This window comes from Sinocyclocheilus anshuiensis, unplaced genomic scaffold (genome assembly GCF_001515605.1).
Source record: "Sinocyclocheilus anshuiensis isolate Anshui unplaced genomic scaffold, SAMN03320099.WGS_v1.1 scaffold1023, whole genome shotgun sequence".
NCBI classification, from domain to species: domain Eukaryota; kingdom Metazoa; phylum Chordata; class Actinopteri; order Cypriniformes; family Cyprinidae; genus Sinocyclocheilus; species Sinocyclocheilus anshuiensis.
Genome location: NW_015546084.1, coordinates 1,155,799 through 1,178,629, shown reverse-complemented (window position 1 = coordinate 1,178,629; position 22,831 = coordinate 1,155,799). Strand labels below are relative to the sequence as shown.

General features: G+C 37.0%; 4 protein-coding genes across 14 annotated transcripts in view; 1 reads left to right on the top strand and 3 right to left on the bottom strand.

The window, feature by feature from the left end:
- Positions 1-9,578, bottom strand: part of LOC107700045 (connector enhancer of kinase suppressor of ras 2-like) — a 44,455-nt gene extending 34,877 nt beyond the window's left edge. For 2 of the 3 annotated variants that reach the window (XM_016501549.1, XM_016501551.1), the window contains exons 1-4: positions 9,501-9,578; positions 8,974-9,059; positions 8,774-8,883; positions 6,807-7,400 (exon numbers count right to left, since the gene is read on the bottom strand). In XM_016501549.1, the coding sequence (XP_016357035.1) occupies positions 6,807-6,870 (64 nt within the window). In that variant the 5' untranslated portion in view covers positions 6,871-7,400; positions 8,774-8,883; positions 8,974-9,059; positions 9,501-9,578. The remainder of the gene's footprint in view (positions 1-6,806; positions 7,401-8,773; positions 8,884-8,973; positions 9,060-9,500) is intronic. The other variant, XM_016501550.1, reaches the window with a different exon arrangement.
- LOC107700046 (protein NLRC3-like) lies at positions 9,113-14,569 on the top strand. 5 transcript variants are annotated; one of them, XM_016501556.1, is made up of 7 exons: positions 9,113-9,128; positions 10,562-10,766; positions 10,975-11,076; positions 11,368-11,463; positions 12,053-12,182; positions 12,273-12,513; positions 12,601-14,569. In XM_016501556.1, the coding sequence occupies exons 2-7, from the start codon at positions 10,615-10,617 to the stop codon at positions 14,175-14,177; spliced, it is 2,298 nt and encodes a 765-aa protein (XP_016357042.1). In that variant the 5' UTR covers positions 9,113-9,128; positions 10,562-10,614; the 3' UTR covers positions 14,178-14,569. The 5 variants fall into 5 exon arrangements, with proteins under 5 accessions (XP_016357042.1, XP_016357041.1, XP_016357038.1 ...); XM_016501555.1 differs by lacking the exon at positions 9,113-9,128 and adding an exon at positions 9,337-9,362; XM_016501552.1 differs by lacking the exon at positions 9,113-9,128 and adding an exon at positions 9,516-9,597.
- Positions 14,570-14,939: 370 nt separating this feature from the next.
- On the bottom strand, positions 14,940-19,777 carry LOC107699996 (hydroperoxide isomerase ALOXE3). 4 transcript variants are annotated; one of them, XM_016501462.1, is made up of 15 exons: positions 19,676-19,777; positions 18,951-19,104; positions 18,623-18,827; positions 18,273-18,354; positions 18,056-18,178; positions 17,865-17,968; positions 17,589-17,758; positions 17,357-17,500; positions 16,505-16,702; positions 16,220-16,306; positions 15,971-16,140; positions 15,677-15,798; positions 15,491-15,591; positions 15,230-15,400; positions 14,940-15,139 (listed from the first exon to the last, which is right to left on the bottom strand). In XM_016501462.1, exons 2-15 carry the CDS (start codon positions 19,098-19,100, stop codon positions 14,960-14,962), a joined length of 2,007 nt encoding a protein of 668 aa, XP_016356948.1. In that variant the 5' UTR covers positions 19,101-19,104; positions 19,676-19,777; the 3' UTR covers positions 14,940-14,959. The 4 variants fall into 4 exon arrangements, with proteins under 4 accessions (XP_016356948.1, XP_016356949.1, XP_016356951.1 ...); XM_016501463.1 differs by lacking the exon at positions 19,676-19,777 and adding an exon at positions 19,199-19,245; XM_016501465.1 differs by lacking the exon at positions 19,676-19,777 and having other exon boundaries at positions 18,623-18,705; positions 18,951-19,004.
- A 562-nt stretch (positions 19,778-20,339) lies between these two features.
- Positions 20,340-21,223, bottom strand: LOC107699995 (28S ribosomal protein S12, mitochondrial-like). 2 transcript variants are annotated; one of them, XM_016501461.1, is made up of 3 exons: positions 21,063-21,223; positions 20,893-20,961; positions 20,340-20,802 (listed from the first exon to the last, which is right to left on the bottom strand). In XM_016501461.1, exons 2-3 carry the CDS (start codon positions 20,937-20,939, stop codon positions 20,418-20,420), a joined length of 432 nt encoding a protein of 143 aa, XP_016356947.1. In that variant the 5' UTR covers positions 20,940-20,961; positions 21,063-21,223; the 3' UTR covers positions 20,340-20,417. The 2 variants fall into 2 exon arrangements, with proteins under 2 accessions (XP_016356947.1, XP_016356946.1); XM_016501460.1 differs by having other exon boundaries at positions 20,893-20,949.
- Between the last annotated feature and the right edge of the window lie 1,608 nt (positions 21,224-22,831).

Here is a 22,831-nt window from a genome sequence, read left to right as displayed (position 1 = left end):
TTGGCCGTCTGTCCTGTTTTTTTATTTTATTTTATATTATTTTTTTTAGTTAGGCCTATTATTATTATTATTAATATTTTATATCTATGCCTTCTCAATGTACCAAAGTGATAATTTCCGATTTTTTCATTCAATAATAAATCATAAATCGGTTAGTCTTGACAGGCAGCGCTGCACTATGCAAATCGGCTCATGTCTGTTCTGCGCTTCAAACGACGGTTTCAAACAGAGTCGATGCGCAGGACTCGATGAAGGAGAGGAAGCGGCCAGAAGAAGCAACGAAATGTAGCAAAAATGCCCGTTCAGGGCTTCAGGTGCAGGTCAGTTTCATCTGTAAATACGCTAAAGAGTTTTGTCTTTATTAACCTAGTTGAGTATTAAACTGATAGCACCTGTTAGGCAATCAGGGGCACCCTATTTTTAACATAATTCAGAATACTGTTCTAAAGGACATTATTATCGATTGGAAAGTTACATTAATAAATTTATTGTATAGGAAGGGAGGGAGCTTGAGCAGACAACAACAAAAAATATCACAGCCTAATAATGCAATAGTGTCTTCAGAATTAGGATTTTTCAAAAAATATATTGTACTGATTTTGAGTTTTAGGCACTTTAGAAATTTTTTTGATATATTTGTATGAAATATAGGTTTGTTAAATCTCGGGTATTTAAGTCATTTTAAGATAAATAACATTCTGTGATAACAAATTGCAATGAGTTGGTCGTTTTGCAACAAGGTGGACACAGTTCTGTTCATAACAGTAGACCTGCTGGTCAAGAAGTAACAGGCACAATAAAAAAAGGGAGAGACAGAGATATTGGGGAAAATGAAGAAAAGTAAAAAGGGAAGTGAAGGTGCAGTTCAAGAGACAACCTTTAATTATTTTTAAGGCTATGTACAAAAAAAAGAGGCCAAAATGGTACCTTTTTGGGGTACAACAGCTTGTCACTGGAGCAGTACCCTTAAAAAGGACGTCTTTTTGCCTTTGACCCCTAGTAAGTAAATATTAGTACCTTATGTGTACGAATTACTATAAGGTACTAATATGTACCTATTGGGGGTAAAAAAGGTACAGAGATGTTTTTTAAGGGTACTGCTCCAGTGACAAGCTGTTGTACCCCAAAAAGGTACAATTTTGGCCCTTTTTTTTCTGTGTGGCCTGGATGAGTGTGAGATTTCCCAGCCTGAAATTGCATCCCAGTCCGGCCCTGGTTATATATGGGGGATATTTCATATATGTTATACGTGCAGTAGCAGTATTTCTTACATGCTCACAGAAGCTTGTTGTGGATGTATTGGCAGTAACAAGTCTCGGTACTTGCTCTGCCGCAGCAGCAGCGTAGCAGATCTATTCTGCCAAGACCAAACACATTAACATTGTCATGTACATTACCATTCCAATCCCTCTGAGAGTTGTCATGATAGAAATGTCTTTACTGTCACTTTTGGTCAATTTAATGCAACCTAGCCGAATAAAAGCAATAATTTCTTTCAAAATCGTAATGACTTCAAACTTTTGAATGGTAGTATAAGTAAAATATGCAATTTACCTTATACTTAAAAAAAAATTCAAGTGATAAGTTTCTTCTTATTTTTATGCACATTAGGTGTTTTATGTTACATTTAATATTTACATATTTTATTGTCATATCTCTGACTATTATATATGGTTTATACATGTTTATAATTAACTTATGAACTTCAACTCAAAATGTTTACTGTGACCTTTATTATAATGACAGTACATTTAACACCAATTTCACTAATTGTTTACACATTACCATCATAAAACTAGTTACAGGTTGGGTTTTAAAGCAGGGCATGAGTATAGACATGGCACAGAATTGTTTGGCAGAAGAGGGTGCATGACACTAGCAGTTGTTTTTCTTCAGATATTTCTCATACTTTTAATAGTATCCATATGCCAGCTAAAAAAATAAAAAAAAACCCAGCCGTAATCAACATGTGCCTTCAAACATTTCGAGAAGGATGTCAAACACGCAAGCCACGCCAAAAACACACCCAACATGCAAAGCTTACATACATGGAAATATGCTTTGCTGTAGTGCTGGGCGGTATGACCAAAAATTGATATCACGGTATTTTCCAAAATTATACCGGTTTCACGGTACATGACGGCATTTTTTTTTTCATGCATGACCGGGTGTTAACCATATTTTCTACTGATTGAGAGAGGAAATACTGCAGTATATTGACTTAGAATGCCCTATTTTACTGTAATGATGAGTGAATATTGTCAAAAAATACCACACTAAATAGTGACTAAACACGACCCCTTTTAATACATGTTAACCAGGAGTCACTCTCATTTATAATCACGGCATCGTCTGATAAAATCAACATGCATCTACACTAAAGAGCGGCTATGCGGTTGTTTTGGCTATATTACTTTTTTGTCTCATGCAGCACACTGCCTGCGTCTGAGTAACAAACTAAAAAAAACAACAAACAAAAAAGTGCATGTGATATTAACAGACGAACTACGCTCATATTTATAATTCCAAACAATCAATAAGCGACAGGTGATAGGAAACGCTGTTTTGTACTCATTTATTGACGAGTTGGCTGCGGTGCGGTGCTTCTCTGCCGCTCACTGCACAGAACAGACACCGAGAGAGGTGACACTTCTCCGGGGAAGTCAGACCTCGCGTTCGCGGGACAGCACTGGCGAAATCTTCCAACTGAACTATAGCTAAGGTTTATCCAAAAAAGTCGCTAGGTTTGTCAGTATGAATATTCTATGGAAAAAGGGAAAGGGTCTGAAAGTTGCTAAATCTAGTGCTAAAGTCGCGCTCGTGTGTGTGAGACGTGGTAGCTGATGGCAGGGGGCGGTGGATATTTGTGGCGACCAATGTACCTTTCAAACAGTGTCGCGTTCCGAACGTTGTTTAAGCCACATACTGCGGTATTTTAAAAATTCATATCATAACAAAAATAAACACCGGTATTCGGTATGAACCGGTATACCGCCCAGCAGCACTACTTTGCTGCTAGGTATTCAGGGCTGTAGACCTAGACAGAAGTCAAATACATAAAGATTGTTCTGAAGAGATGCACTTTCATAAACACAGCACATGATCCTGAGACACAGACAAGCAAAATTATTGCAGTCCTAGTCAACATATTTGTGCCATTGTGTGTGGCTCAGTGAGGCTACGTGGGCAGCATATAGCCATGCACACTGATCACAGGTTTACTGTACTGCGTGCTGCCTGCACATGCTGTGTTAGCTTAATAAATGCTGCTAAAGGATAGTTATGAATTTTGTCACCATTTATTCATCCTAATGCCGTTCCAAATCTTTCGGAAAACACAAAAAGAAAACTTTTGTAGAATGTTCACGCTGCACTTTTGCATACAATAAAAGTAAATGGTGACCAAATGCTACTAAGCTCCAAAAATGACAAAAAAAGTAGGGTTGGGCTAAAAATATTGATTTTATTTAATGCATGTTTTAAAAAAACACTCATGAAAACAAGTTGTTAGGACAGCATTTAAATGTTTATATTTTTATTTTAAATGAATTGGAATAAAAAACTTAATTATATCATTAAAAAGTTATTATAACATAACTATAAAAATTGTGTTAATTTTAACCTTTAATATTATAGAAATATTATAGAGATTTACTATGGTTCCCTTCCCTTTATAGTTTAAAGGATTAAGGTGCGGTCACATTTATCAATGCTCTGTGAAATTTCGCAGGCAAATTCCATTAATTTCAATAGGAATCTGTGCAATTGGGAATTTCACTGACATTCAAGTAGGTTACACAAATTTGCAGCGCTAACCAACACTAAACTGCTTGGTTTGAAAGTGACTTCTGTGTGAGAAGTGCTTCATACATTGCTAAAATACACAGTTTTCGACTACTCGAAACCTAACCTTTCACCTAATCTCTCTCACTCTCAATCTCTCACTATATTTAACTGCATTATTATTATTATCACCACCTTGGATTATTATTTTCTAATAATTCAACGGCCTGTCGTCAATTATTCCTTACTTAAATAAAGACCATTGTAATCCTGATAGTATTCTAATTTTTTAGTAAATGTAACTGTAATCTAATTAGGCCTACTTTGTTTTTTGACGTAACTGTAACGAATTACAGTTACCGTTTTTTTGTATCCTGATTACGTATAACGCCGTTACATGCGTTCCGTTACTCCCCAACCCTGCCTAAATTTCACAAATGTGACCGCATCAATTTTTGTTTTCCATGAAAAAAAAGTGACATGTACTGCACCTGATATATATTCAAATGAATTGATACTTAATCAAGATCGCAATCAGAATTGAATTAAATTGAATTTGATTGAAATCAAATCATGAAATTTGTGTAAACACCCAGCCTTACAAAACGCACAACAAATGCATTACAAAATATACATGAATCAGAAAAGATAAATCAAATGATGACAGAATTGCCATTTTTGAGTAAACTCGCTCTTTTGTTGTGCAAGGATTGAGTATTTGTGTGCGAAACATTGAGTGCATTGTTGCATGCTGCTGATCAGAAGGCTCTAATGATCACACGAATACAAACAGACACCATCAGCTTTAACATAGGGGCTTTAACACCTTTACAGCCTTACACTGATACACACGCACATAAACACATTATCTTCTGCTCGTCATTGTGTCTCAGCAGCTGATAAAGCAGCTTGCGGGGTTTCTTTCTACACATAACAGACAGATGCCAATAAAATTCTCCAGCTTTTTAGAAGCAAAGCATTGGCCACGTCAAGAAAATGTCTGAAGCTTCTTAAAATTCTCTGTGACCCTCAGGAGAGGTTAACTTACAGAGCGACGGTGTGTACTTGTGAGCATGCTTTTAGTGTGCAAACAGCACAAGAAAGCCTCTCTGGCATCCCGTTAGGGAGTAACACCGCCTCGCTATAATTCTTTATGATTCCTACACTGCTTTTTCATCCTGCATCTCGCTTATCCTTCCTTAACTGTTTAGATTTGCACAAATATAAGGATGTTTGTACTTTATACAGTTCCTTACCTCTAGGTATTTACTACATGTGTTTATTGTGATCTAATGTGCATCAGCCATATTCCTGCGTATGAGCAAAATAAATAAGTGAATAACACATTAAAGCACAGTTTATTCTGGTCCGTATAAGCCATCACCTTATTTACCCACTCGAACACATCACACGCCATCTGACACAAAACAAAACACACACAAAAAAAAAAAGGAATGAGATGGAGATGCTGATCTACCTTTTTCAAAAACATAATTACTTAAAGGCAAAACATTCAGCCAAGTGGAACATTTTCCTCATTTGAATTACAAATGACTGTCTTCCTCTCTTTTCTCACTTCATCTAGAACTCCTGAGCTAAATAAACCAGCCAATTACACCCAAATGATTTTTTTTCGAAGGGCTTCACCTTATCTAATGCCAAAGATATTTAGTGCTGTAATAGACCTAATGTACCTGTTCCATAATGAGACCGTTTCCCAATCACATCCTCTTGAACAAAATCAAAGGAGAGTATGACTGTGTTTAATGTTGTATAACCAAATTCGAGTAAAGGGATCATTTGCCTGCATTTCATGCCCCTCTAATATTGTCATATAACAGAAAATGGGACATAAAAATAAAATAAATATGAATGCTTTGTTGACATGTTCATCTGTTTAAGCTGGCTTTTTTTGGCCAGAAAAAGCTGCATTGTGGATTAGACCTTTTGCCATTTAATTAAACAAAAGCTTCACTGTAAAAAAAAAATTATAATAATAAATTAAACAAAAAATACCATAAAAATCATAAAATAAAAACCTAAATGGTAATCATAAGTTACATGCTATAGTGGAAATATATAAACAGGACAATATTTGTAATTTTACCATAAAATACTCTAATCATTATACACTGAAAAAATTTGGGGTAGAAACAATTTTCACTCAGAAATTACTAGTAAACAGTGACACAAAAAAAAATGTTTAAGTAAACGGCAAGTAACACATTGAAATAAACATGAAATTTTGAAGTAAATACAGGAAAAAGTATTTTCTCGTTAAACATACTCAAATAATTTTTGTATTTTTATAACTTAAAAAATATTTTTACAGTGCATATTTTGTATGTAAAATACATACTTCAATCAAATTTTAAAATAACCTATTTGGTTATATTTTGTATTATTTAAACAGTTATTTTTGTTACCATTTATGCACATGGGTGTGTATATGTTACAGTATATGTTTCTTGCATTATTATAGTGGTGTGTCATTTGTGTGTGTGAGCAACATTGTGTTCATTAGCCAATGTTCAGGAAAAGACCCATTTTCATGAACTTTAAGTGACCGTGGAGGGGCCATTGAGCCTTTGACTGCCAGAGGGGTCCCAGCTGATCACTCAGCCTCCACGTGACCCGTCACTTCACATTCTGTTTGATGAGATGACGTGACTACTCAACCTACTTCATTCGTTAATATCATTTTAAACGAATTCTAATACCTTTCTTTCACGTGTACTGCCGACATCAACATCTGTCAATAACAGCCATTGCGATAAGCTCAATATATGACAGACTATATCTTAATTGCTTGACAGCTTGAATGCGCGCACTGTCGCGCCTTGATAAACAGTTATGTTTCTTTAAAACTAGTTCAATTAAATCTTGCATGCACGCAAAGCCTGAACAAACATGTAACATTTGGATTTTATAAACGCAAAAAATGTTCACATGCGATCCTAATTGGATATACAGTATTTTTCTCCGTTGTTACAGCAAAATAAAAATGAATGTAAAATGAATACCTTTCATCCACTCGACCACCTGGCTTGTTGGCCACCTGCTCACAGGTTCCATGACCAGAGCCATTGTGGAAGTTTTTGCAGACGCTGCCAAGCAAAGGTGCGAAAGAAGCTCTTCAGCGCACTCCAGATCCACTCAGGCAGATTTCCGCCCGTTTTTCACCCGCTGCATGTTTATCCTGCAAATTCTGCTCTGGTTCTAGCAAACGAAGCGTTGGTGGTCTTTCAAGTTCAAAGCATTATTCTGCATTCCTTCGCAGTGGTCTTTGTGAGAGAGCTGTCAGAATAACGTTAGATTTCTCCTGCTCTCGCGCGAGGTTTTATCCTCCTTTCGATCATTTTCACTCACGTTGCGATGCCTTTAATGTCTCAATTCCTCATCCCATATATCAAGCCATAGACGACAGACAACGGTGAATTCACACAGCTGTGTGCCTTCGTCTAAAGCTGTTAGCAGTAAACAGTAGTCTGCACGCGCGCCCCTCGCGCACAGCCGCACACTCGTATGACTCGCGCCTCGTCCATTCTTGCCAGTCGTTGGCTCTGGGAAATGAGCCGTCATGAGGGCCAAGCAGCGGAAACATCTCCATAATCGAGCTGTGTGCAAACCAGAGTATTAAATACACCCTTACAGATAGCATTGGCACTGGAATACTCTATTATTTTATTGTGTTTGCAGAATCAAATGAGTCACTGTTTATTTGGAAGCCGTTTTTATTTCAATGCTTGGATGAAGATTTTTTTTTTTTTTAATGATCAATCATTACTTCTTACTTAAAGGGATAGTGAAAATTCTTTCTTCTGTGGAACACAAAAGGAGATGCTGAGCAGAATAACAGTCTCAGTCACTATTCGTTTCCATTTTTTTTTTCCAAATAAGATGCAACAAAAGTGAATGGTGACTGATACTGTCTGTCCCTAACCCCTCTTTTTGTGTCTTCAATGGAAGAAAGTCATATGGTCCTGGAACAACATGAGGGTGTAATAATATTTATTTTTGGGTGAACTATCCCTTTAACCCATCATGCATCTAAATGATAATTCATATTTATGTAGTTTTAGATATGTATATAACTGAATGCATGATTAAAATCTTTATTTAATGGCATTTCCATAAAAACATTTTTAAGGTGTTTTAAATGCCCGCTGTAATCAAAACTGAAGTGACCATCATTTAGTTAATCTAAATGATTATTAATATTTATATAATTTTATGAAGATATGCATTCAATTGAATAAAATCTTATCCATTTTTAAGTAGGTGTTTTAAATGCCTGCTGTCCTCAAAACTGAAGTGACCTATAGTCCGGGCTTTGTGCATGACCATTCAAGGGGAAACATGCAATGCCGTCGGCTGACATTCATGCCACTAGCATGTCCCAATTAAGCCCTTATTCTTTAAAGAAACACAGTGCTCAACAAAGAAAAATCCCTGTGATGTGAAGACAAGTCAGCTTGGTTTATATAACCATTCATTAACGGGACAGTTTACCCCAATAATGAAAATTCGGTCATCACGTACTTACCCTTTTGTTGTTTCAAAATTACTTTCTTCTGTCAAACATAAAAGAAGATATTTTGAAAAATGTCAGTGTTTATTTGTCCATACAAAGGAAGTCAATGGTCACCAAATGGTTTGGTTACATTCTTCAAAATATCTTTTTGTTTTTTTTCCATGTGTGTGTGTGTGTGTTTCTCAGAAAGAAAGAAAGACATACAGGTTTGGAACAACATGAGGTTGTAAATGATGACAATTTTAATTTTTGGGGGGAGTGTACCTTTAATTCTTTATTAATGTATGTTTACATTACAGCATTAGATTATAATTAGATTCCATACTGATCTGAAATGTGATTATATTGGGAAAAAATATCTATATTCTGTATGTATAGCACTAATTTAACTAAACAACTTACAGACAAATTAATTAATGCACATGGATCAATCTAAGACATAAAATAAATTATTACCTAAACAAATGAACAGAGATGTATTTCACAGAGTGCTTTATATTGATTCACATCTCATGGGAACATAAGGGGAGTGTGCATTGCTGACAGATGTTGAGATTCCTTACAGCCTGCAGGGGTATTGAGAAGAGGCTTTTAAGGGACAAGGGGAGGAGAAGGGATCAAGGTTCAAGAGCTGCTCCATTAAGACTCAGACTCACCATCTGCAGCTAGAGTTCGGGGCTTAAACAACTACAACAAATCTACAGCATATGAAATCAGTGCCATTCACAGTGGGACTCCAGGCCTGTTAGTGTTAAACATAGAAACAACACAATCTCAAAATGGGGTCCTTCACCACAGTGGTGTCAATAGGGTATAAGTCAAGGGTTTTCCTTTTTTTTTTTTTTTACAGGCTATGTAACAATACACAATGCTCTAAAATCTTTATCTGTTCCCAGAGACACTAAAGGTAGCAGGTGACAGATTACTAGTCTACTGTCTCTACTAACAACTACAAAATCTACGTCACTAAATATTCTTACTGCTGCCTCTTTAAGAAAACAAGGAAGTACAGCCACAACTTCAGACCGAAAGTGATTCTTATCAGGTACTGCTGATGCGCTATTGCTACATGCATTTTCGCTGTTAAACTTTAGTATATACGGTCTTGCATTGGCTTACGGGACCAGGAATCATAAGTCATAAAAGTAATTCATGCTAAACAGTTAACTTAAAGTTAACCAACCTTGTTTGTTTGTTCCGTCTTCCGCAATTTTATGTGAAGCCAGGCGTGAATCGAGAGGACTGCGAAGTCAGGAGCATTGCTACAGAAACAAACAACGGTGAAATCATTAGACATCCGCTATAACTACACTTCAGTCTGTCTCTGAAGCTCTTGTAATAGCATACTGTTTATGCAAACTCACTTGACTACATATAAGGTCCTATAAAGAGAGTACAAAAGGTTTATTGTAGTCTACAACAGCGGTGTCCAAACTCGGTCCTGGAGGGCCGGTGTCCTGTAGAGTTTTGCTCCAACTTGCCTCAACACACCTGCCAGGAAGTTTCTAGTATGCCTATAAGAGCTTGATTAGCTGGTTCAGGTGTGTTTGATTAGGGTTGGAGCTAAACTCTGCAGGACACCGGCCCTCCAGGACCGAGTTTGGGCACCCCTGGTCTACAAGGTGACCAAATATTGACTTTTCTCTACAATATAATTATTTTCTCACATGTTTTCTCTAGTATTCGGGTTTAATGTTTTTTTTCCCCCATATTGTACATTGGTAAACCTTGGGCTAATGTTTGCATGTTCATGAGACCAAACAACATTGACTGGACCAGTATAACTTGTTTTAATAACTAGCCTACTTATGCGGAAATGACGGCATGTAAACCTGTTCTTGCTGTGTAGCCTACAGTCTTCTAAAACCAAAGTTAACGCATTTTCCATCACTGTTATTTTTTTCTTCCAATCGCTGAAAATAAAACAGTGCGTACAAATATCAGAGTAACAGAGTGTACAAAGCACGTGAATATTTAATTACGCAACCACAGAGGCGGTTTATGATTGGCTGTCAGTTGCTGAACAACTCACTGTCATTCTAGCTCCATTGTTTCACAATGCATATCACTGTAACAGCAAATTGCTGTAAAACTTTATGGTTTATAAAGGGTTAAACCCTATTCTAATATATATGTTTAGCGTTCATAACGCAATACTGCACACTCCTTCCACAGGAAGAGACATGGGTTGCTCAAATTAAAGGCATATGAATGTTGCAATATCTTATGTATCGCTTTCATCAGGCTAACAACGCTTAGCTGTTTCTGACAAGCGGGGAAAACGTTGCAAATCCGAGATGGATAACGACGCAGTAGACATGGCGTCAGACAACAGTCTGCCATTAGGAATCGGGGCTTCCGCCTTCGGGAGTGAAAATGGGGATGAAGAGGACGACGTGATTCCTCAGAGGACACTTCCATTCACCCTCGGATTCTCCGGTCCTGTGGGGTAAGATGGTTTTCGGTGATCTGATATCGTAATAGGGATCAGCAAGGAATAGCCATGTTGACGAACATTCCAGACGCCTGCATGCTTGTCGTCTGTTGTGTAAGTGCGACACCTGCTGGTAAGATCAGGAATACGCCGTTGTCAAACTACTTACCTTACCTTACCTTATTTTTATTTTCCTATAATTTATAACGATTGTTCTCACCAGACAATACGTAGAGAGAGCAGAGTCCCCTGCAAACAGTTATGCTTCCATGCAGAGTGACAGCTGGTCAGAAACAAGAGAAGAGCATGAACCCAATTGCACTCAGTAAGTTTACTTTATCTTCATTTTTGCGACTAATTTTCAAGACTAATCAAGACTAATTTTTTTAGATTATATGATATATGCTCTGGGACAGGTTTTATATATTGTATTTTGTATTTGCAGTCAGTAGGTTCTTCATACAGCAGCATTTTAAAGATAGGATTTAGGCTTTTATTAGTAGCATACTATAAGAGTGAAAATGATACTTATTTGAAAGATTGAAAAAGACTTTGCTCTCCGTGTGCTTGTGACTAAAGGGGTCATTCTTGTAAGTCAACTATTGGCTATCTACAGAGTTCAGTTGTGCAGACGGGACTCATCTGCTTCTAGCAGTGAAGAGTTTATTAGTGATGATGAGGACATCAATATGGAGGGCAATGCTGAAGAAAGGTGAGTGAAAGTTACATGATGCATCTGAGCCATTACCATGGTCATACAATACATCGGTATACAATTTAGAGGTCATAATAAATACTGTGTTAGTCATGGGTGTTGACCACCCTTTGATGGGCAGATGACATATTGTAAAAAAAATGTAGTTGAATTTTAATCCTGGCCTATATTATTTTACCATATTCACCCATATTTAATGTATTCACATAATTAGTTACTGTAAGATGCTTACATTTTCATTAAAATAGTAATTGTACAGAATCATATATATAATACATAATTTTCATTTTTAGAAAACATTCATTAAGAAATATTATATAAATCAGCATATTAGAATGGTTTCTGGAGTAATGGCTGCTGAAAATTCAGCTTTCCCATCACAGGAATGTTACATTTTAAAAAACAGAAAAGTGTTATATTAAATGTAATAGCATTTCACAATATTTTTGTTTTACTGTAGATTTAATCAAATAAATGCTTAGCATAATTCTTTCAAAAACATAAAAAAACCAACATTTTAAACAGTAGTGTAGTTTTTCATTTACTGTCATCTAAATATAAAAAATTATTTCCTTTTTAAATTAAGCACAAGGAAGAAGAGCAAGAAGGAAGGTGGTGTGAAACAACAACATGTTCCTGCTCCTGTAAAACCAGAGTTGGTAGTAGATCCAAATGAGAAAAGGCATCCAGGAATGACGGTGGCATTTGCATTTAAGGTGAGGTTTACACAACCAGTGGTCATTCATTCAAATCAATAACAATATTTCCAATAAGTGCCTTTCACTAACATTCTTATTATATCACAGGCCCTCACAAGCTGCCTAAAGAAACTTACAGAGGACGAATTAAAGTACTTCAAAAAACTGCTGTGGGAACGATATCCAGAGCGCTTCCGTGATCCGCTGGATGGACTTGATATTGTGGATCTGGTGGATAAGATGCTAGAGTTTTGCAATATTGAGATCTCTCTGAAGATCACGCTGGCACTCTTTAATATCATGAACTTTAAGAAGCTGGCTGAATATCTGCTAGGACTATGCAAAAGAAGTAAGTTATATTATTTTGTCCTCACCAAAATATTACAGCGCCTTTCAAACCGTTGCCTTAAAAATCTCTCTTTTTGATGTTCCACAGACGAAGTGCGCTATGAACTGAAATTGACTCTGAAGAGAAAGTATGAGATAGTATATGAGGGTTTTAGTCAGCAAGGACAACCAGTCCCCTTTGAGTCCGTCTATACAGACCTTTACATTACAGATGGCGTTAATGCATCAATCAACAGTGAGCACGAGTTCAGATCAAAGATACAAGAGCTTGAAGAGACTGGCAAAGTCAACAGGACGCCATTAACCGGAAATGACATATTTTCCCAGGAGAATGTGAGGTCAAGGCCCGTAAGGTCGGTGTTAGCCAGGGGAGTCCCAGGATGTGGCAAATCATTTGCAGTGCAGCGCTTCATCCTCGACTGGGCGGATGGAAAAGTCCACACAGATGTTTTCTTTCTTATTCCTCTGCAGTTCAAGGAGCTGAATAAAATGCTAGAAGGAGAGTATACCCTCCTGAGTCTAGTCAGCACCCTCTATCCAGAGATGAAGGAAATAGATACTCTCGATTTCGAAGGCTGCCTGGTAATGTTCATATGCGATGGCCTTGATGACACCCAAATCTCCTTTAATTTCCGGAGAACAGAGTATTGGTGTGATGCGACCAGTCCTACGACTGTGCAAGTGTTGATGACCAACCTCATCAGGGGGAACCTGCTCTATAACGCCTACGTGTGGATCATTTCTAGGGCAGGAGCTCTGGATGTGATCCCACCAGAACATGTCCACCAGCTTCTGGAGGTTCGTGGCTTCACCGATGATCAGAAAGAGGCCTATTTCAGAAAGACCATCGCAGATCGAGACCTCGCTGAGAAGGTGATTGCTCACATCAAGTCTTCCAAGACGCTGTTTATTATGTGCCACTTGCCACTGTTCTGCTGGGTGGCATCTAAAGTGTTGCAGCGGCAGTTCCAGTCTCTTCGAGCACAGCTGCCCAGAACTCTTACCAACCTGTACACCATTATGCTCCATGGTCACACTCTAATGTCCGTTGAGAAACTGAAGAACGACCCCACCAAAGACACCAAGGATCTTACTGCTGATCAGCTGCTCATTAAGCTCGCAAAACTGTCCTACAGGATGCTTGAGAAGAATGAGTTTCAGATGGAGAAAGAGCACTGGGATGACGTTAGATTGCCGGATTCGTACCCTGCCATGGCCTGCACCGGTCTCTGCACAGAGTTTTACAGAGAGAAGTACGTGATTTACACAGAGAAGGTGAGCTTCTTCGCTCATCCAACCTTTCAGGAATACCTTGCTGCTCTTCATGTTTTCTATTGTTTCAAGAAACATGGGAAGAACGTCCTTGAGCAGAGCAAGCTGAGCAAAGTCATGAAGGTTTCCTTGGCAGACTTACTCAGAAGTGCGGTTGACAAAGCATTAAGCTCCAAGAATAGCAACTATGATATCTTTCTCCGCTTTCTGCTGGGTTTGTCTGTGGAGGCCAACCAGGAGCTGCTCAAGAACATCCTGCAGATCTCTACCAGCTCTAGCCAGAATGCACGAGAGGAGACAACTCGCTACATTAGTAAGAAAATCAAAGAAGGCCACTTTCCGGAAAAGACTGAAAACCTTTGGCGGTGCATTGATGAACTTAACCCACAATAACACTGGGATGAACTTCTGAGAGTGATGCTGTTGCATTGTCTCGTGCTATAAGTGTGAGGTGGTAGAAAAATCATCTGTGAGGAATGCCTACCATCCAGGTCTTGTAGTGTCATCTGGATGCGCTTTTCCATCAGTAACGAACAAATTCTGTTTAAACTCTATAACGTTCACCAAGTTTTTTTGGACAGTTGTGTCATTGCATTAGGATATTGGTACTGCGGCTTTTGTATTCAATACATATTCATGTCTAAATAAAATGTAGATTACTTGACACTACATTTATATATACTTGAGTTTATATTCCTTTAACTAAATTCTAAAAGGAACATTGCTGTGAAAGTATATACATTTGAAGTGAAAGTATTAAAGGGAATTTTCAAATCTAAAACATGCCCATAAAATAAAGACCTTTTTAAGTGTCAGTTTTGGTGCTTTTTCCTTTAATATGTTTATTTTTAAAACACTAATATTGACAAGTGAGACAAAAAAATAAAAAAAAATTTTAGAATATATTATATATATTTTTAATTATATATATATTATATATATTTTTTTAATTTAAATCTTTAATCATTTTGAAATTTTAGATGTTTCAGCCTAGCTTCTAAATCAAATCAATATTGACAAAGAATACAAAGTTAAAAAAAGTGTATTTATTTGAATATTACAGTATATAGCAAGTAAATATGCAACATTTAAATATTAAAATGATTCTAAATATGGTTTATATTAAGTATATTAAAACATGATGTTTTGGTAGTCTTCAGTCACACCACGCTGTATCAAATGCTGACACTGTTGCTGATGTTATCAGGGCACATGTATGTGTAAGGCACTTGTAGCCCTTTGTTTCTGTCATTGATGGACTCGCTAAAAAAGGACAGTTCTGCTTGAAAATCTCTGATCCTTTTTTGGGAAGCCATCTGGCAAAAGTAGTCCTCCAGGTATTGCCCGAGTGGAACCTGCATAAAAAAATTAGAGAGGATTTGTAGAGATTTTCAAGTATATGCAAAAACTGGGATAATCCAATCAGTTGAGTAGGAAACACTCACTAAATCTGATGAGGGTTTGCTCAGGAGCCAAAAGACTGATACTAGATAAGCAGAGGTGTTCATGTCAGGGAGAGTGTCCAGCAGGGTGTTTTTGTCTGAGCTTCCCTTAGATGTAGGAGGGGGTTGTTTTAAAGAGCCAGGGGCGTTGGGAAACCAACTACCATAGTCAAACTAAGTGCAACAAAATAGAATATATGAAACACATAATCCTAATTAAATTTTAGAATAAGTAGAATAATTTTAAGTTCATTTTTAACTTGCCTGTCCTGCTCTGAGAGCTGAATGTTGAGCTGAAACTGTAAAGATCACCATGGTCACACATTTAATGACCTCCTCCACTGTGCTAAAACACTGAGGTATTCCTAAATGAGAAGAAAAGGAACACCGATGATGAAAACAATAATGATATCACAGCTATGATAACCAAAGCTATATCGTCTGATTCACCTGTGCTGCTCTGCTCAAGAAACCCATGGATAAAGATCTCCTTGATCCAGTCCTGGAGTTCAGTGTCCTGCTGCACATCACTGTCACTCTGGTAATAAAACTCCACCATGCTTCTTACAAAACTACGAACCGATAACAAAAGCAACTGATTTGTATTGCACACATTAAAGAAAGCTTTCAAGATGCCATGAAAGAAACGTAACGAGCGATTTGATGCAAATCTGAGTAATCTATATTGTTTTATTTTATTTCTGGTGCACAGATAGATTATAATTTTAAGTAAATTCATGTTACTAATTTATGAAGCTCCAGAGCCGAAGTCCATCATCTCTGTAGAAGAAGTTGGGAATAGATTCTAGTCCACGGTCACTGATGTCTTCAGGCAAGCAGAGAGAGCTGTGGGTCAGGTCTGAAAGCGCCTTCTTTATAAGATTGGTCATCCCTTCATCTCCAATACTAGTATTCTGAAGTGAAAATTAATTAAGAAATCGTCAAGTGAAAAAATGAAAATAAATGAAAATAAAAACAATCCTGAATCAATACCTGAGTGACAGCTCCCACAGGACCGAGAAGTCTATTCTGAATAAGGGTGTTTATCTGCAGGGTATAACGTGTGTGTGGCACCAGCAACTTTGAGAGAAACACATACATGAGTTGTGAGTGATGATTATGATCCAATTTAATGCAGAATGTTATGCATTGTTCAGATGTTTACTGATGGACTGGATTTATTCATTTGGCCCAAATGTGTTTTTGCAGATGTATTAGAAAGAAGTCTAGCCGCAACAAACAGTATATTGACACAGAAACCACTCGTATCTTGAGTACCTTATGTATAGGGTGAGCTGCCGGGAGGTTTCTCATTAATGACACTGTAAAGGTCTCAGCCAGATGGGTGCGCAGATAGAAAGATGCTTGATGCTCAAGACAGTCGGCATTCCTCACATAGAGTTTGGCGAGCTGCCAGTCATACTCTGAGTCGCTAGGCAGGAAAACTGGATTGTCCTCTGATGCCTGTTGCTGCAACTGACACAGCAATGAAAAACAGAATGGGAATTAGTTAATCATTTGCTGTAAAATTACTTATACAAGGTTTGTTTTTAGTTTATTATGTTACTGACCATGTCAGCCACACATCAGTATTTTTGTATTTAAATTTGTATATTTATGTTACATTTTATTTATCTGTTTGTTTGTTTATCTTTTTTTTTTTAATTGTTTTTGATAAAAGTGGTTAATGTGGGGTAAAAATTTTAAATTTTGCAGTTTGTAATAAGCTTTTGGTAATGTTTTGGCAAATAAAATAAATAAAAATAATAACATTTAATAAAATTAAATAAGTTATATGAAACTGAAACTGAATTAAATGCATTTACCCCATTTTTTTCTTAAGTTTTTATTTTATTTATTTTATAAAAGTTTTTTATTTTTTATTTTAAGCATAAAAATAATTTTGCTAGAATTATATGTAAAAACAAAAAATAGTCAGTTGGTTAAGAATAATATTTTATACTTAAAAATACTTTATTCAGATATACAAGGCTTAATATATTATGCAATTTTGCTTCTCAAAAAATTAATTTAGAGGGCACTAACAGCAAGATGTACAAATGCCAGTATTAATGTACATATTTTATTTGGTCCAGACCATTCCGGTATTGTGAAACCCATCAAATGTACCTGAATGGCAATAGGCAGAAGTTTGCCCACTTGGTTTTTGTACAGAAGGCAAAGTGGAGCCGCAACATACTGCTGCTTCCCATTTATGAACTGAGTTGGTAAATCTGCCAGTCTTTTATAGTCACATAAGAAAATGTTTCCTTGCTGTTGAGTTAAAAAAATTAAACAGTTAATTGCTTACATATTTTGAGAGCATGGAGAGTGCAAAAGAGCAAATTTGATCTTGTTTTACCTTCATCTCCAGAGTAAGGGAAGTTCCACTCTCTAGAAAAGGCTGCACCATACCATTAGTAACGGCAAAGTTCAGAGGAAGCTCAGTGCATCGACGGAGCATCATTGGATTGGAGCCATTTAGGAGCTGATATCCAAAAAAGTCATCCATCCAGTGCAGCTGCACATATTCTATTATCAAAAGATTGCAATAACAAAACCACCAAATTATGTCACAGTTTTAATTCACTCGTTTTACATCAAACACATCTTCTAATGTCAACAGCAGCTATCTTACCAGAGACAGCAGTTCTGGATGACCAGAAGGCACTCTTCATGTCTTCCATTTGAACCCACTGATCCGGTTTTTTCACCAGTTTCTTCATTTTGATCTCACCAAGCCTGGAAGACACATTCATCATTGGCGTAAAGAAATGACCAGACAGGATTTACTAACACTTCTACTAATATATGTTAGGTAAGACTCACGCAGTGGAGCAGTTGAAAGCTGAGTCCATGTCTTTAGTGAAAGAGAAGCGGACCACTGAGGGAAGAGACAGGGGCTCCTGAAAAAATGCATGCTGTGGAAGACCTGTTTTAAACTCAGTCCACCTTGAGGAAGAAGAAGGTACACAAAGATTTACACCAAACCAATGAAGAGGCCACAAAATGAGTGCAAAGACACATCTTACTGGTGCAAACTTACTGGTACACTTGTTTGTTAAGCTTCAGCTCATTTTTTCTGTGCTCTTTCAGATGTGAATATTTTTCTTCATAGATTTGTGTAGCTGTCAGACAATATAAAAGAGTTACTGAAATGTAGATGAACAGAAAATCCCAACCAGAATCAGATGTGCACTTCAGTTCAGTTAATTATTTTGAAAGAAATCTCTTATGCTCACCAAGGTTATATTCATTTGATCAAAAATACTGTTAAAAAACAGTGATAAAGTTAAATATTTTTACAATATTTTTTGTTACAAACTTAATATTTTTATGATAAACATGACTTTAGAAGAAAAAAAAAGTAATGCAATAACAGATACGTATACAAACCTTTGGCCTCTCGCAGCTCAATCACTTCCCCCTCTGCCATCCAGCGATAGCATGGGAAATGGATCACATCTTTCTCAGGGGTTCTTACATTTACCAGAGAGCAGAACCAGTCATTCTCTGGCAAGAACATGAAATTATCTTTCTCGAGTCTGATAAGCAGCAGGTTGGCGAGAGTGAACCTGGTAATCACTTTATACGTCACTTTCTAGGTTTTAATAAAAATGCTACAGTTAGAGAAACTGATGGCTAATTTCAGTCAGAACTTTCCTGAGCACATTTGAAGTTTTGAAAATGTCAAAATTAATATAAAATGTTAAAAATATCTTACCATTCCAGTCTTAAAATCTCTTCCATAGCTGTCAAGCTTGGCCCGCTCACTCACTCCTTGTGTGCCAATCAAGGTAATGAATATATTGTCAAAAGTGCCTGCGTGGGTCATGGAGCCTGTGGTCACCTCTACATCATATATGGCCCCCATGGCTCTGAAAACGAATACAGAGATTTTGTCTTGTTTTCTACTAGAAATATCTAAATATCTAGTTTATACATTGTACATTTTGTAAAAGTATAATTCACCAAAAAGATAACATCATGTAAAGCTCTTTTTTCTGTGGAACATGAAGACATTTTGAAAAAATATGTGCTTTTGTCCATACAATTAAAGTTACCAAAATGTCTTTCGTGTTCCTCAGAAGAAAGCCACACAGGTTTGGAACAATACAATTGTCATTTTTGGGTGAACTGCCCCTTTAACAACAACGACAACAACAAAATACTTGTAAAGCAAACTCGCTAAAGATATTACGGTTTTTTTTTTTTTTTTACAAAGTGTTCTGTACGACAGCTTATTTTACACCGGAAACGAGCGCTGAGTCCAAGGCAAATGAACCATTAATCGCAGTCCACCGGATGCGTTGCGCCGCATCGACAGTAGACGACCGGTATAGACTGGTGTTAATGTTATTGTAAGCATACCCCTCGCTAAATTTAGTTACACGTAAAATTACAGAATATACAAACGTATTTTAGCATGCCCTTTCAAAGAAAACATACCTGGGGTAGATGTTGAATCACAGCCTGAGAGTTGTTGAAGTCAAATGAGGAAAACCTAAAGCCCAGTAACAGGACCCTGCTAAACTGGATTCTGGCTTTTCAATAGTGAAAAGCAAAGGCCACTATTACGCAAAACGAGCTGCTGATAATACTACAGGTTGTAGCCTATCATAGCGTCAAATTCCTGCAGTGTCCTGCAGTGTTCCTACACACACACACACACACACATTACCTGTAGTTGTTTCAGTTGCACTTACCAACAAGGTTTTAAATAATTTTACAAATTCTTTACAGCAGGAACTGACGACTTCTGTGAAGACAACTGTTTCTCGTGAACACTATTTCTTAGAATTCAATAATTTTTGGCATTGTTTGCACAGCATGTTATATCAGGCATGCAGATGACATTTTGTACAAAAGGATAAACCAACTCATAATCTGCTGTTAAACAATAGTTACTTAACATGTCCGGAAATAGTAAAAGTTGAGACAAACACCTTCTTTTACTTCTGTCAAATAGAGTTGATCGACAAAGATAACATTTCTTGCAAAACAAGAAACAGAACCAGAAATACTACTTGAACAAACTCAGTGAAAATAACAACACAGGATCAGATCACTGTTGGACTGGAATATCTGTATGAATTAAGCTTGACCATCATTATTTACATTTCAGACAAAGTTTATTTGTTGGCATCCAAGTTATTACAGTCATATATGCAGTTATACGCAGTTCTAGTAATTACTGTTTCTTCTTCACGACATGTGCACAGTCATATTTGCCCCTGACCACAGTGATTTTGACCCCTGGTAAGTCCTGTGTTCTCCCTCCTTGTATCAGCACCACATTGTGCTCCTGGAGGTTGTGTCCTTCCCCAGGGATGTACGCGACAGCTTCTTGACCATTGGACAGACGTACTCGTGCACACTTGCGGTTGGCTGAGTTGGGCTTCTTGGGTTTCCTGATCATGGTCTTCAGCACTACTGCTTTGAGCTGTGGATGCCCATAAGTGGCACTGATTTTTGGACGAGGTGGGGGAGGTCTGCCCTTACGGTGCATCTGATTGAGAGTGGCCATGGTCCTGGTGAACACAGGTCCAGACCAGAAAGGTGCAGAGTGTGATGCTGCCAAAATGACACAATGTAAAGTAGCATCATTTATTTCAGTCATTTATTTCAATAGGACATTCATCAAAATTCTGCTGCTGAGACTTACATGTAAAACAGACGACAGCATTGGTTTCAGACTTCCAAGAAAAGACATTTTAATTTATCTGTAGGAACAACTGCAAAATCAAATCATAGTGTATATACTATATATGGTTACTGTGAATGATAGTGAAATACACTGTGCTAGTGTAAAATTATTCCTTTGTGTTTAATTTACCTGTATGTACGTTATGTTAAAACAAAGTGTCCGACGTTTCTTAAGTGCTGCCTTTAATTTTCAGTCCAAGGAAAAAAGGACGAATTTCTCACCCTCACTGTTATGTAACCGACATGCACGTCGCCATATTGAAAATTCTTTGAACCCAAAGAATCTTCCTCGATCCTTCTTCTTCTTCTTCGGGTTTATGGCGGGTAGCACCAATGTTAAGGTGCATTATCGCCACCTACTGTATTGGAGTGTGAACCAGAGTTTACCCTTTCATAATAAGAGGACAAAAAATAAAATAAAATAAAAAATTACTAAATACAATAAAAAAATGTTTACTTCTTTACCTCAAGAAGATTTTTCCCACTAAATTCTCTTAATCAGCTCTGTTCTCTTAAGATACAAAAATAAAATTTCTAGTCCATAAGTAACTATATTTTTAAGCTCTAGGTTATCCACTCCCATCTTTCTAAGTTCATTCTTCATCGTTTCTCGTTCATTAGTATATTTTTGACAAATACAAATAACATGTTCTACTGATTCCTCCATTCCACAGTGCTCACATAATCCTGTTGGATGTTTTTTTACCTCGTTTTCCAATGCCTGTTTTGCTAATCCATCAACCTTTTCATTACCCTTTATCCCCCTATGAGCTGGTATCCACATAAATATTATCATGATGTTCATATTCTTAAATCTATACAGATTTTCATATATCTCATTTACTATATCCTGTCTACTATGAGATGTGAATGATTGCAATGACTTTAATGCCGAACATGAATCTGTACAAAGTATAACCTTTTTGATTTGAGTCTCCTCTATCCACTGTAGTGCTGTTGCTATTGCCATCATCTCTACTGTGTATACTGATAAATGATCTGATGTTCTCCTATTAACAGAAATGTTTAAGGATGGAATACTGAATGCAAAACCTGTTCTCCCTGTATTAGGATCTTTAGATCCATCAGTATATACTGGTGCAAATACTTGATATACAGTTTGTATTCTATCTTCAACAACAGCTACAATGTTTTCAGGTTCTTTCATTAACTCCAGTATATAAAAATCTATGAGTACTGCAGGAAACATCCAAGGTGGCGTTATTGATAACGGTACTGCAGGAATGTATCTTTTATGACTTAAAATCATTTCGCTAGCTTCTTTGTCACTATTCCATGCAAAACACCTCTGTTTAGACCTTTCCTTTTCCCAGCACGGAAGGAGTACCTTTACTGTTGGATGGCAGTCTTCTGAATGACCTTGAAGATTTACCCAGTAGCTCATTAACTGCTTTCGTCTGATTTGTAACGGCATTTCACCCACTTCAACCTGAAGAGCAGATACAGGAGTCGTTTTAAAAGCACCACAACAAAGTCTCAAAGCTTGAGCTTGTATTACATCCAGCTTCTTCAGTAAAGTTTTTGCTGCCGAGTCGTAAACAATACTTCCGTAATCTAACACTGATCTAATCAGTGCTATATAAATACTTTTCATTGCAGCTCTACTCGCTCCCCACTCTGATCCTCTTAGACATCTCATCACATTTAAAATCTTTTTACATTTAGTGTCAATCTTTTGAATATGTTCGTTCCATGTTAATTTAGTGTCAAACCACCTACTGTATTGGAGTGTGAACCAGAGTTTACCCTTTCATAATAAGAGGACAAGAAAAAAAAAAGGAAAGAAAGAAAGAAAAGCCACAAAAAAAATCTTTACCTCAATAAGATTTTTCCCTCTAAATTCTCTTAACCAGCTCTGTTCTCTTAAGATACAAAAAA